We start from the raw sequence: 14,100 nt of genomic DNA on the forward strand, positions 1-14,100 counted from the left end.
TTTTTTTTTTTTCTTGGAGTGATTTCTGCGCTCTGCCGTGGAGCTTCAGAAGACAAACGAGCGGAGAGGAAACAAGCCGCGCAAACGCTTTCCAGCTTTGTTAGTTTTCTATCCAACGTGAATTTGTGAATGAAAGCGGCTGAGGAAGAGGAGGAGGCGCAGGTTCAGTGGACGCTGCTTCCAGTGCACGGATCGCCTGTTTTAATGCGCAAAAAGAAGACGCGTTTTCCCTCACAGATCGAAGCGCTTTCGTCGGGCAGACTTTTGCGCTGTACTGGGGGGAGCTGCAAACTTTCTTCTTTTTAAAAAATAAATAAAAAGCTCAGATTGCATTCTTTCCCCCTTCAAACAGTTTGGAGGTGATGTCATCGGCCCGTGTTTTGGCTGCTGTTGCGCTGGAGCTCCAGAATTGAGTCCGGGAAATCAGGTGCAGGGAGCTGCGAGCGTGTGCCGCTTTCCTTCTGCTTTCACTTTCCCCCCTTCATCTGACCTGGACCGCGCCGCCGTCTCTCCGGCGCAGCAGCCATGACCGAGCACGCTCCGCGGTACCCGGAGTCCAGCTCGCCGCCGCCGCGTCTTCATCGCTCCATCCCCGTCCAGGTGCTCTGCCTCCCGCAGCGCGTCATTTCGCCCGTAGCGGACCAGCAGTGACACGAACTCTCATGCGTGCGCATGCACTCCACGGAGTTTTAATCCTAAACATTTTCAGCAGGAAAAGTTACTCTCGGACTGCTTGAAAAACACTGGGCGAGAACCTTTCGCTGTCTGTCGAAAAGTTTTTACGAGCGGAAACGGCGCATAGGTGTGGGTCGCGTTTGAACTTCGCTTCACCTGTTCCTCAGACTCCGGAGGATTCAGCTTCGCTCCGCCTCCTGCCCGTTACCGACCGCGCACCGCAACCATCCGTGTCGGCGGCGGCGCGCTCACACCCCGCTGACCCCTTGCCGCCCGTTGACGGTGAAAAGATGCAGTCCACCGGCGCCAGCGGGAACATCCGCGAACCCTGCATTCAAACGGATTAAACAAACCGGAAAGACGTGAAGCTGTGACCCCGAGAGCCGTTTCGCAAGCGCGCACGGAGCCACACGGACGCGGAGGAAGCGATGTGGGCCTTTCTCTCCACGGTGGCTGTCTTGTAAGTCATTTGTGAATGAGCTCATGCAGAATGACTCTTAATGAATCGTTGCCTAAGTTGTAATACGTAAATTCTTAATCAAAATCAGTCTGTGTGCCACACGCTTCACTTGATGTGATAAACTCCAAGTCTTGCATACATAATGATCTCATGACATCACCCCTCTGGGTTGCCATGGACACAGATGTCAATTACACCCAGCTCAGGTAAGGCCCCGTCCAATGAAAACAGGTCACTCCAAAGGTGTGTCTGACACTCTCCGTATTTTTCTTTCTTTTTGGTTGTGCACACATGGCAGTCATCTTGAGATGGTTATCATTCCTTTCCCAACCTGCGGATGGGACCAAAGGGCCTCTGATAATCCACTCTGCCCAGAATCCCGACGCTCCCCCGGGCAGGCAGAGCGGCTGTCTGGTCCTGTCCTGCCAAATTACTAATAATAATGCCCAAGGATGGTTGTTCTAGCAGGCATGGAGCTGGCACCTTATCTGCTGTCTGGATAGAGTGGAGCGCCTGTGACCTTCTCTGACAGGAAACTGCAGTTTAGAGACAGAAAAACATCAAACGGAGCTTTAACATTCTCAGACGGTTGTGCAGAATTAGCCGGGAATTGTGCAAGTGAGACTAGATCGTGTTTGCCATCTTGTTCTCAAGGCTGGTGTCATTACAGGCTGATTCACTTTATCTAATAATAATCTAAAATAGTGGTTTCGGTGGTTCAGGGTCTGGTGAAACAGAAGACGACAGCAGATGCAGATTTGTCGAGGTCTTATTTTCCTGTCTCAGATACGTTAGTTGACGTTTATCAGGCACGTTTCATTCAAAGCTTTTCTCAGTGGTGCACCTGCGGTTCAGTCACTAGCTCAAGGCCATAGCGATAAGCAGCACACAATGGAAAATGATTTGATTTAGTGCACTCATGCAATCAGAACAGAAATTTACAAACCACATGTTCTTCAAAAAGAAAGATGAAATGCATGGAATTGATCCTATTTACAAACCAATCAATCAACTCAACTGAGCAATTTCTGAGTGGAAAGTAAATACTACACCCCAGCATTAATTTTCTTGCTGCCTCATCTATTTCTGAGTAAATTCTAAGTTTATATCTCTCAATTACGACTTCTGAGTTTGTCTCGCAATGTTGAGTTTATAGCTCTCAATTCTGAGAAAAAAGTTGTATAGTATAGTTTTATTGCTTACAATTCTGACATTTCTTCTCAGAATTCCAAGTTTGTATCTCACAGTTTTGAATTTATCTCGCAGAATTGACAGCTTTTTAAACAAACTTGTGAGGACAAATCAGAATTGTGAGTTAAAAGGTCGCAATTACCTTTTTATTTTGTGGTGAAAATAAGCTTCCATAGGTTTAGTGCTGGTCTGGCAAAAGTGCTGCTCAACCACAGTGGTTTTTCTGATGCATCTGGTGACCAAGGAAGTCTTACTGGTTTACACTGAGAGGAACGTCAGCAAGCATAGATGCAAAACAGGTTTGAAATGATTCATGTGAACTTTAACAGAAGGAGTGAAAACCTAGGAAAAGACATTCCCATATCAGGACAGATACAGTGACCTTGAGTGAGTGCAGTAGAAACCAAGGCTTTTACCGTGACATATGTAACATGCAACAGCCCACAGACAGGACTTTCTGTTCCTGTAGATCTTTCAGAGAACATTAATTTTGAGCGTCGACCCGACTCGCAGCACCTACAGCCCTGACTGCTTTTCTCTTCCCTTCCCTGTGCTGCTATATTGTTTAAACTTGGCCAGCAGTGTAAATTGTGCTTGAAGGGTGTGCAGGGTGATTTGGGATACGACTCCACCGCTCTGCGCTCAACTCTACACATGAACGCCTTCAGGAATCGTTCTGTCTCAGGTTTGATGATGTCATCACCCTGCTTGTTTTGGCCGCTGACAATAGCGCTCAGTAGAGTAAAGCTCGCAGCTACTTTCTTTCTTTCTCCCTCTCTTTCCCCTTTCCCCCCACCTTTCTCTCGCTCTCTGGCAGGCCACAGGCTTGTTGCGGTTTGGGAGGGATATGGAGAATCCGAGGTTGCAGCTGAAGTAGTTTTTTTGCATTTTCTTTCCCCCCTCACTCACTCTCTCTCCCTCTCTCTCAGTGAAGCACTACTGTTTTAACAGCTGAGAGTTCTTACGGGACCCAGAGCCAGTCTTACCTGAGCAGCCAGGGTCTGGCAGATACACCAACCGTACGTGCACAGATCCGCAGCCAACGTGTGCTGATCTGCAGCCAGCATGCACAGATCTGCAGTTTGCATGTGCATACAGTGTGTGCAGAGCCACTGCGCATGCATGACCACAGAGAAACACTAACGCATATCAGTCAAATTGACAACATTTGTAAACACGTAGATGCCATCAAAGCTCACTAAAGCACTAAATATACTCAATAACATTCATAAGACCTTATTAATGACCACATGACAGGCACAGAAACTGGAAGCTTTTTTATGTCTATTAGCTATAGTATAGATAAATACTGGATACATGTTTGGATACAATACCATTCAGAAGTTCGGGGTCAGTAGGATTTTTTATTTGATGGAAGAAATTATTACCTTTATTTGGCGAGGATGCATTAAATTGATCAAAAGTGACAGTAAATAATATTACAAACGATTTGCGATTCAGATAAATGCTTTTGTTTTGAACTTTCTATTCATCAAAGAATCCTGAAAAATAAAATTGATCATGGTTTCCATAAAAATATGAAGCAGCACAACGGTTTTCAACATTGATATTAATACGAAATGTTTCTTGAGCAGCAAATCAGCATATTAGAATGATTTCTGAAGGATAATGTGACACTGAAGACTGGAGTAATGATGCTGAAAATTCAGATTTGATCTCAGGAATAAATGCCATTTTATAATATATTCACATAGAAAACAGTTCATTTAAATGGTAATAATATTTCACATTATTGCTGTATTTTTTATCAAATAAATGCAGCCTTGGTGAGCATAAGAGACTTTTCAGAAAAATAAAAAAATATATGTTACCGACCCCAAACTTTTGAACTGTATTGTTCATTTGTTTAAACAGCTTCATACATATTCACATCAGAAATGCAGACAGCATAGATCAGTGCACAACGGGTATGCATGGATTAAAAACACTGCGCACAGGTGTTTATGTGAGCAGGTGCACACACATAAACACACATGAGAACCTGGTCAGCACATGCACATCTGCTCAGTTATGGTGCAAAATGTGTGGCCCTTCGGGGACTCAGGTACGAAGGGTCAAAACGCAGGTGCGTGTCGGCCAGATGGATGAAGTCTGTGCCATTTAGCAACAGGATATACAGAGCATCTCTGTTCCATTTACATTGTTAACGTGTTACAGTGACCACAGACAAACACACATGCTTGTGAACATATTGGGCCAGTATGAGTGAAGAAAAGGGCCTCGTATTTGTTATGGAGAAAGATGCTCATTTTACATTTTCCTACATCTTGTTTCTCTTGATGTGGAGGAGTTTAGTAATGGAGGAAAATGTTTTGAGAGTGTGGTGACACCTGCGTTTCATGACTTGTTTTATGTGCTGAATGAATGCCAGGAAATGATAGAACAGAACGGCAGATCATCTCCAAGAATCTGATTGGTTGGAATTGCTCATAGATAATTCAGCATATCAAGGGCTTTTGCTAGTTAGTAAACGTTTTTCCCCTAATCACTCTGGAGATGCAGGGAAATGATATAAAAACCTTTTATGGCATAAAACCAATGAATGAATCCCATATACACTGTAAGGTCATATCATATAAATTGAATGAAATAAACTATTAATCACAGCACAGGGTTTGGAATCATGGCTGCATCCAAAATCGCACACTTCCCTGCTATATAGTAGGCAACAAGTATTTTTCTGAAGTGCACATCTCATGGAGACTTTACTATCCCATGAGGCCATGGGAGAGGATTTGTCAACTGTGGTAAAGCATGGTAGGTCACATGACAATGACAACATGATGAATGTAGTAGGCTCTACATCCAGATTACATTAATACTGCACATATTCATACTATACAGAACATACTTTTTTAACAGTTGCAAAGTAATTGCTTATTCAAAAGAAGTACCTACTCAGACAGTATGCGATGTCAGAAGCAAGCCCATATGCGCATCTTGTGGTCATCAGCCAATCAGTGTTGTCATTCCCTGCAGCTCCAGACTCAAGTCACATGGCATGAATGGCTCAGATGATTGGCTCACAAAACCTGTATGCAAAATACAAGGGTTTGCGTGCACTTTTTTTTCTAACAGGTTGCCTTTAAAAGTTTTAAAGCCATGCTTGATTCAGTCCCTGAGAGGTCATAGGTTACAATGGACATATCATGGCAAACATTGTTTTTCTTGTCCTTCGAAATAAGAATTATCTGTACTACGCAGACTCTCTAACATTCACAATGGAAACTAAGCTGCAAAAATGACTTGTTCAGAAATCACCATGGTTTTGACAGTTACGACATTTACATATCAAAGCCTATATTCTAAGCAACCCATCAACTATTCAGCGCTGTTTAGCAACTGAGCCTGCCATAGAGAATGACAGCATGAACCTGGATCACAGAGAACATTCTCAGAACATTGTTGGGAGGTTCTCTCAAAGTTATGAACAAACGCGCTTCCAGTAATGTTAACAGAACGTTTGTTCATGTTCTCAAAACGTTAACACAAAAACACTATTTATGCATCGTCCATGGATCATTTTTTTCAGAAACACTTTTTAAATGTTGTTTCTACTTGTTTCAGAACATTCATATAGAACATGTAAAAGTAACATTCTCATTATGTTTGCAAAAGGACCAAATGGAATGGTCCTTTAACATTTGCATAACCAAAAAAAAAGACGTTTTCATAACTTAATGGGAAAATTAGCTAAATGTTCTTCTTACTGGAACTACAGCAGTACTCAGAAGTTAGTCAATTATAACAGATATGCATAGACATCTCTAATGATTGGCGCATTTATCTTACAATCTTCCTCCAAGGGACTTGCTCTTTTGTGGTAGTTTATCAAAATGCAGACAAGTATACGATTTTCAGACAGACTATTACTATAAATCATGTGTGGGTAGTTGTTAAGCGTACAGCAGTGGTGAACATGGGAAATGTGGTTTTTGTACATTGTGCAGCTATTATAGGGTGTGTGTTCCTGTGGTTTGTTGTTTAATGTAGGGAGTGTGTAGCTGATGTGCACAACACATTTAGTGAATGAAATGTCACTCAGTGACATTTATTGCGTTGTTATGCGACTATATTTTGTATGCAGATGTGCAAATTAAGCTGAATACAATATATACATAGTTTTATGTATAGAGCTGTGCAATAATATAGTTTACTTTTCTTACTGTATGTATTCAGGTAAGGTTAGTTATATTTATACTAGTTGTATAATTTGTTACTAATTATTAATTTAATTAATTAATTTGAGTTATTAATGTAGCCACAGAAGGTACATCAATAGCTTCAGCCCAAAATGAATATTCAGTTATTTAATGACCCTTATATCATTTAAAACGTTGAAACGCAAAAAGAAGAGATATTTAAGAAAAAAAAAGGCTGAGATGGTGCTTTTCATGAAAGTGGACACGTAAATAAATAAATACATTTTTTAAATTACCATAAGAGTAGTTCATATGACTCGTGCACTACATTCTAAAAATGTGAATATTTTATTTATTTTACATTATTTTATTTAATTTGGCAAAAAAAATTACATATACATACTTTACCTTAGGCTAAGTTAATTAAAAAGTTTTGGGTGAACAGTATTAGCAGTGTTATTTTATATATTTTTTTAAATAAGTTTTAATATTAATTAGTTTTTATTTTTGTATTTTATGTTTTCATTTGAAAGTTTTAGTAATTTTGTCATTTTTATTAGTTTTTTCAAAATGTCTATATTGTTTTATTTTTATTGATTTTTTATTATTATTGCATTTATAATAGTTTTTCTTAAATATTTTATTTCAATTAACATTTGTTTTATTTCAAGTAACAAAAATTATTTTATGGTTTTAGTTTTAGTTAACTATAATAACCCTGTCCAGTATTGAACCTGGAACATTCCTTTAATTGTGTGGTTTTGTGATGCAATATGACTGAACATGAGGCGTTATGAGTGCATGTGTATGTTAAGTGTGTGTTGACAGGCATGATGAAGAGAGCGTGTACGTGTGTGTGTGTGTGTGTGTGTGTGTTTGGTTGCAGCTGTCAGCTGGTTAGATGCTTCCTCTCTCTCTCTCATATCTCTTCATAGCTGAGGCAGTGTGGGGGAGTCGTTCATTCTCTACTTCCAGACAGGGAAACAAGAGAGAGGAAGGGAGAGAAAGAGCGAGGGATTAAAAACGACAAGATGAGAAACACTCTCTCAATTCCTTTCATATCTCCTCCATTCCTGTCTTTTTTTCTCCCTCTGGCATGTTTTCCTCTGTTTGCGGCGCCTCCATTGACCCCGCCGGTGATTTCATTTGCGAGCTGAATTTTTGGGATGTAAACAAGCGATGGGCCGCAGCTGAATCATCCGGAATAAATCAAAAACTACCATCTTATCGCGATCGACGGAATATTAATGTCGAAAAGAGCCACAACCCGGCCGCAATTCTCACCGATTGTAACATCAGCTGGAGGAAACCTCATTGACTGGGAATCTCGCAGAATGAGCTCAGCGATTCGCTGTTACATCAGGGGTCAAAGGGCATTTCTGCAATTGATCGTGTTAGAGTCACTGGAAGCGTCTTGCTTCTGAAATCATACGACTTCCTTTGCGGGTGTCTCCAAATAAGCACATATACAACACTGAGATGTTAAAAGATGAATTGTCATTTATGCATCACCAACCTGAATCACAAACATATTAATGAAAACTAAACCTTTTCAAACACTCCATTGGTTGGACAAACAGAGGGCCTGTGCTAAACACATACAGTGGTGATTGGTTACTTATAATTTACTTTACTATAAAGGTTCTTTATTGGCATTGACGGTAGCATGATGAACCTTTAACATGTATAGAATATTTCCATTGCAGGTTCTTTATAGCGTAAAAGGGCTCTTCAGATTATTAAAATGTTCTTCACAGTAAGAAACAAATTGGGTTTTTTAAGAATTGATCACTGAAATGAACCCAGAGTAGCTCTTCTGTTTTCTCACTATGAAAACCCATTAGGGGACCTTTATTTTTGAGATTGTATAGTTCATGCTTATTAATTATTAAAACCAAGTATACTTTTAAGATAAAAAAAAATGCAAAAATTACACCCTTAAAAGAGTTCATAGCCTGATAAGAGAGTCTGATAACTAAAACTAAAACTATTAAAAACACTTTTTGTTCATTAAAATAAATTATATGTAAAATAAAATATGAATATTCAATGAAAAACTTAAACTAACCAAAAATTTGAAATGTTGCCTTGTCAACGACCTGAAATAAGTTGAAGCACTAAAATTATTAACTGGAAAAAAAAAATTTAACTAAAAAAAATAATTAATTAGAAGAATGCTAATAAATATTACAAATTTAAACTTATTAAAATTTAAATTAAAACTACAAAAATAAACTCAAAATATATATATATAAATAATACTATAAATAATAATACTATATCAATAATAGTATTTTAAAAATATTAAAAATTTAAAAATAATAAAATTACTAACTGGAAATAACTGGAAATAAATTTGTAAAATACTGAAAAAAAACCCTAATCAAATTAATTAATTAAAAATAAATTAAAGCTAAAATTAATTAGAAGAATGCTAATAAATATTACAAATTTAAACTTATTAAAATTTAAATTAAAACTACAAAAATAAACTCAAAATATATATATATAAATAATACTATAAATAATAATACTATATCAATAATAGTATTTTAAAAATATTAAAAATTTAAAAATAATAAAATTACTAACTGGAAATAACTGGAAATAAATTTGTAAAATACTGAAAAAAAACCCTAATCAAATTAATTAATTAAAAATAAATTAAAGCTAAATAGTAATCTAAAAAAATCTAATAAAATTTTAAATTTAAAGTACAAAAATAAAAAGCTAATTGAAAACATTAATACAAAATATAATAGTATATAAATAATCGTATTTAAGAAAAATAACACTAGTGTTCACATTCTAATCATTGTGTGAAATATCTGATAGACATATTTAAAAAGATTCACATACATTCTAGACATCTGCTGAATGTTGTAACAACCTAAAGGAAATGTTTTAGCAATGTAAAAAAATGTATCTTCCAGATGAAAATACATGAATCCAGGTAACATATGCATATGCTTTCAGGGATTTGTCATACACTAAACCAACCCTCACATAACATACATTTACATACATAACATACATAATGTAACATTTACATAACATACCAGTAGTTGGTTTAAAAGTCAACTATTAGCGAGAACATTTTTGACTAGCATTAGTATGGCAAATGTTGTCCACACACCCACACACTCATGATCTCAGACATTCGGTCATGAGGAGGTCGCGGGGTCACTGGCGAGACGATAAGGAGGAAGTGATATGTTCCGCTTGGTTCACACCCACTCTCGCCTTCTCAATGAGTGACATCACACTGACCACACCCACACCACCCAGAAAGAGAGAAAGAGATCCGATTCACTGCTTTCATCAAACACTGGCCAAGAGTGCGGAAAAGACAGAGGGAGGGAAAGATGGAGAAGTGTGTGCATTAGCTGCAAGAGTGAGAGAAATAAAGAAAGTGAGAAAATATGAAGGTAAAACAATAAAGGTATCATTAAATCACTGCTATTTAGTACAGCTGAGATACTGATATAATTTTTGTATATTATATTTTCTGGTTTCATTTTAATTTTAAAGTTTAAGTAATTTTGTTGTGTTTTGACAATTTTTTTTTAATATGCCTATGCAGTTTTTTTATTAATTTTTAGCTTTAGTTTATTTAGTTTTAGTTATCTAGTACAAAATAAACTAAATAAAAATGAGAACTATTGGTTGGGCAACTCGCAGATTATTAGATTGTATTAGATTTTATTTGTATATTTTCAGTTTTCATTTTAATTGCACCTTGAACTATTACTAACAATATCAAAGTTATTATGTTTTCTTCATAAAAATCAGTAACGATTTTACAGCAAAAAGACACACATTTGACATTTGTACAATTACAATGGACATTTGTACAATTACATTAAAAGGACATTTATTTAATAAAAAGAATAAACTATCAATCAGAAGACATGTAGTAGATTGTGTCCAACAGCAAAGTTTTGATCATGTTGATCATTTATAGCCATTAGAAATGTAAATATAAAAATATGAAACAGTAGGATTATAGGGTTAATGACTACACAGGAAATCCTTGCTGGAGACTCTTGCATCTCAGATGTTTCTCCTTAGACGTTCCACCTTTGATACCAAAGTCAGAGATCTCAATAAAACTCAATATGAATCAAATTCATCCAAGATTAAATGATCTGAGGTAAAGTTACAGCTCCATACTCTTAGTGTATGACAGCATTGAGTCATATCTATCTAGTTCCCTTTCGATACTACACTCGTACTACGTCTTGCTTAAGACGCTATGGGAAAAAGCCTTTTTTCTCCTGAACTGAAGCCTTTTTTCAACCACGCAGTGAAACTGCACGGCCATTGGTTCGTGCAGTGTATAAAACGAACAAATGGCTCGGCAGCGGAGCTGCCCGCCAGAAGCCCGCCAGAATGGGCGGGGCATCTGGCTAAATAAGCGGGCGCTCGCCACAAGATTCTCAGATTTCTTCTCCTTCAGCGACGACTCTACGTCTCTACGCTGATCCGAAGCCGCTCGCCGTTGACACACCTTCACAGCTGGAATAGGGACCTCTCAGCACGGCTGACCTGCTTCTCCGCTGCTTCAGCGACGCAGCAGTTCCGGTCCTTTTCCCCTGCCGCCATCCGGCGATACTAAAAGAGCTTACTAAAAGAGCTTGGTGTTGTTGCAAATGCCGCGCCGTTACTGCGGTTTGTGCGGGTCTCCCCTGCACGCCGATGACGGCCACACGGAGTGCGTTTCCTGCTTGGGGAAATCCCATGCGGAAGCTGTGCTCACGGGAACTGATTGTTCTCACTGCGAGAACTTCAGTTTCGCCTCTCTCCGCTCGCTGATCGCTTTCTTTTCAGAGAGAGGCTCCGCCCCTCACGCCCTCCCGTTTTCTTCCTCCCAGGGACCTGTGAGGAAAAAACAGCGGGGCAGAGGACTCGAGCGACCGGCTGCGAGCGAGCTCACGTCGGCGCAGATCCTGCGTGCCTCGCCCTCGCCCCAGAGAGAGTGTTCTCCCGTCCTTTTCTCCCAGTCTGATCAGCGTCCCTCTGCTGGCGCAAGCGACCTGATCTCATTTGGGGGAAGTGAGGACGAGCTGCTTGATGACAGCCTTGTCATTAACAGCATCGGACGCAGAGGAGCTGTTGGGCTCGGTGACTGACCCCACCTCCTCGCCATTGTCCGCACCCAGCGCCACCAAAGACAGGATGGATGCCGAGCTTCTCCGTATCCTCTCGAAAGCGGTCGAAGGTCTGGGTTTAGAGTGGTCTCCGCCAGAGGAGCCCTCCCGCAGCCGTCTGGATGAGTGGTTCCTGCCGGGGCGCCGCCAAGCCCCTCGTCAGCGTTCCTCTCCATTCTTCCCGGAGGTCCATGATGAGCTCACCAGATCGTGGCGCGCTCCCTAGTACACCTGCCTTCGTACTTCTACTTCATCTACCCTCACTTCCATCGACGGCGCTGAAGAGAAGGGGTACGTTAAGCTGCCTCTCCTGGATGAGTCGGTGGCCACGCACCTCTGCCTGCCCACGGCTATCGGTTTGGAGAGCAAAGGCCGCTCACTCGTCCAAGCTGTGTAGGACCACTTCAGCTCTCACTGGATGTGCCTACACTTCAGCTGGACAGGCGGCTTCGGCGCTTCATTCAATGGCGGTGCTCCAGGTCTTTCAAGCCAAGATCCTCGCTTCCTCTGATGAGTCTGGCCTGGACCCCGTGACCCTGAGGAGCGCAACCGACCTGGCTCTGCGCGCCACCAAGACCATCGCTCAGGCGATCGGGAGATCGATGACCAGCCTTGCGGTGTTCGAGCGCCATTTATGGCTGACATTAACAGAGATCAAGGACGCCGATAAAATCCCCTTCCTCGATGCTCCAGTCTCTCCCAAGGGTCTCTTCGGACTGGCGGTCGAAGGATTCGCCAAGCGCTTCACGGAGGCACAGAAATTGTCCCAAGTTATGCGACATTTCCTGCCTAAGTGCTCCAGCTCTGCTGCTGCCTCTGGTTGCCCCAAGCCTCCGCCGACTCAGCAGCCTGCGAAGCCAGCACCTGCCGCCCCCGCCGTTCAGCCCGCTAAGGCGCAGCAGACACGGGGACGCTCTCGCTCTGCCAAACACTACCCTCTTCCTAAGCTCCAGGGACCCCGACCCAAGATTGCGTTGGACCCGGCGCCTCAGGCGTCATCCTGATCTGCGAGACAGGAAGAGGACGGGGCCAGATCTCGCTACGGCCGGACCGCCCCCCAAGCAGCCTCTCTTAGGCCTCCTGACACCCCGTTCAACTCCGGGTTCAGAGGGAAATGTGTTTTGTGCAAACAATGGGTCCGTTTATGTGCCCAAGCAATCAGCCGCTGTTATAGTGGGAAAAATAAAACAAACATTTTCAAAAAGAGAGCAAACTTCCTCTTCCATTACTCACAAGTGTTCTGCCCCCGTGCGGCCAGTCACTCGAGTTAATTCAACCCCTCGCCACGCAGGCCGAGGCCTGGCAGGCCATCTCCGTAGTGTCGAGATGGGTTATGGGGATAATAAAACGAGGATATTCACTCCACTTCGCTCGAAGACCCCCGCGCTTCAGCGGCGTGGTCCCCACCTTAGTGCAAAGCAAGGACGCTCACGTCCAGCGCTCAGAGGTGATGAATCTGCTGGCAAAAGGAGCTGTAGAAAAGGTTCCTCCAACCCAGAGCGAGTCAGGCTTCTACAGCCGTTACTTCCTCGTCCCCAAAAAAGATGGTGGCCTCCGGACCATCCTCGATCTCAGACACCTGAATCACGCCCTCATGAAAAGGTCGTTCAGGATGACTACACTGAAACAGATCCTTGCGCAAATTCGCTCAGGAGACTGGTTCTTTTCTCTGGACCTGAAGGATGCATACTTTCACATCCAGATAGTCCCCCGTCACAGGCGATTCTTGAGATTCGCGTTCGAGTGAGTGGCTTATCAATACATGGTCCTTCCCTTCAGGCTGTCCCTGGCCCCCCACACTTTTACGAAGTGCATGGCCGTGGCTCTCTCCCCTCTGAGACAGATGGGAATCCGCATTCTCAACTATCTCGACGACTGGCTCGTTCTGGCCCAGTCGGAGGCAGAGCTAATATCACACAGGACCCTCTTCCTCAGCCATCTGGAGTGCCTGGGACTCAGGGTCAATATTGCCAAGAGCCCGTTGTCCCCCAGCCAGTGAATATCATTCCTGGGAACAATTTTCGACTCAGCCCAAATGAGAGCTGTAGTCACGCCGGAACGGTCTCTGGCCATACGGAGGCTGGCGACCTCCTTTGAGATTGGTACCACTCGCCCTCTCAAAACGTTTCAGAGGATGCTGGGCCTCATGGCAACGGCATCGCCAGCACTACAGTTGGGTCTGCTTCGTATGCGCCCCCTTCAGCGCTGACTGAAACCACGGGTTCCATCCAATGCTAGCAGTATGTCGAGCCTGTCAGTTCTTCCTGCCAGTCCTAAAAGGGCACCACGTGCTAATCCTATCGGACAACATGCCTGTAGTGTCCTACATAAATCGCCAGGGGGGCCTCACCTCGAAGCGTCTCTTCATTCTGGTAGAGTGCCTCCTGGAATGGGCTCAACTCAACCTGCGCTCGCTGAGAGCAGCGCATATACCGGGCAAATTGAACCAAGGAGCGGGCAT

General features: G+C 42.1%; 1 protein-coding gene across 1 annotated transcript in view; it reads left to right on the forward strand.

The window, feature by feature from the left end:
• The first annotated feature begins 21 nt into the window (after positions 1-21).
• The window catches only part of LOC107660900 (fibroblast growth factor 18-like), a 22,368-nt gene continuing 8,289 nt past the window's right edge, over positions 22-14,100 (forward strand). The window contains exon 1 of the mRNA XM_016450332.1: positions 22-1,135. Within this exon, the coding sequence (XP_016305818.1) occupies positions 1,104-1,135 (32 nt within the window). The 5' untranslated portion in view covers positions 22-1,103. The remainder of the gene's footprint in view (positions 1,136-14,100) is intronic.

This window comes from Sinocyclocheilus anshuiensis, unplaced genomic scaffold (genome assembly GCF_001515605.1).
Source record: "Sinocyclocheilus anshuiensis isolate Anshui unplaced genomic scaffold, SAMN03320099.WGS_v1.1 scaffold1647, whole genome shotgun sequence".
Taxonomy (NCBI): Eukaryota; Metazoa; Chordata; class Actinopteri; order Cypriniformes; family Cyprinidae; genus Sinocyclocheilus; species Sinocyclocheilus anshuiensis.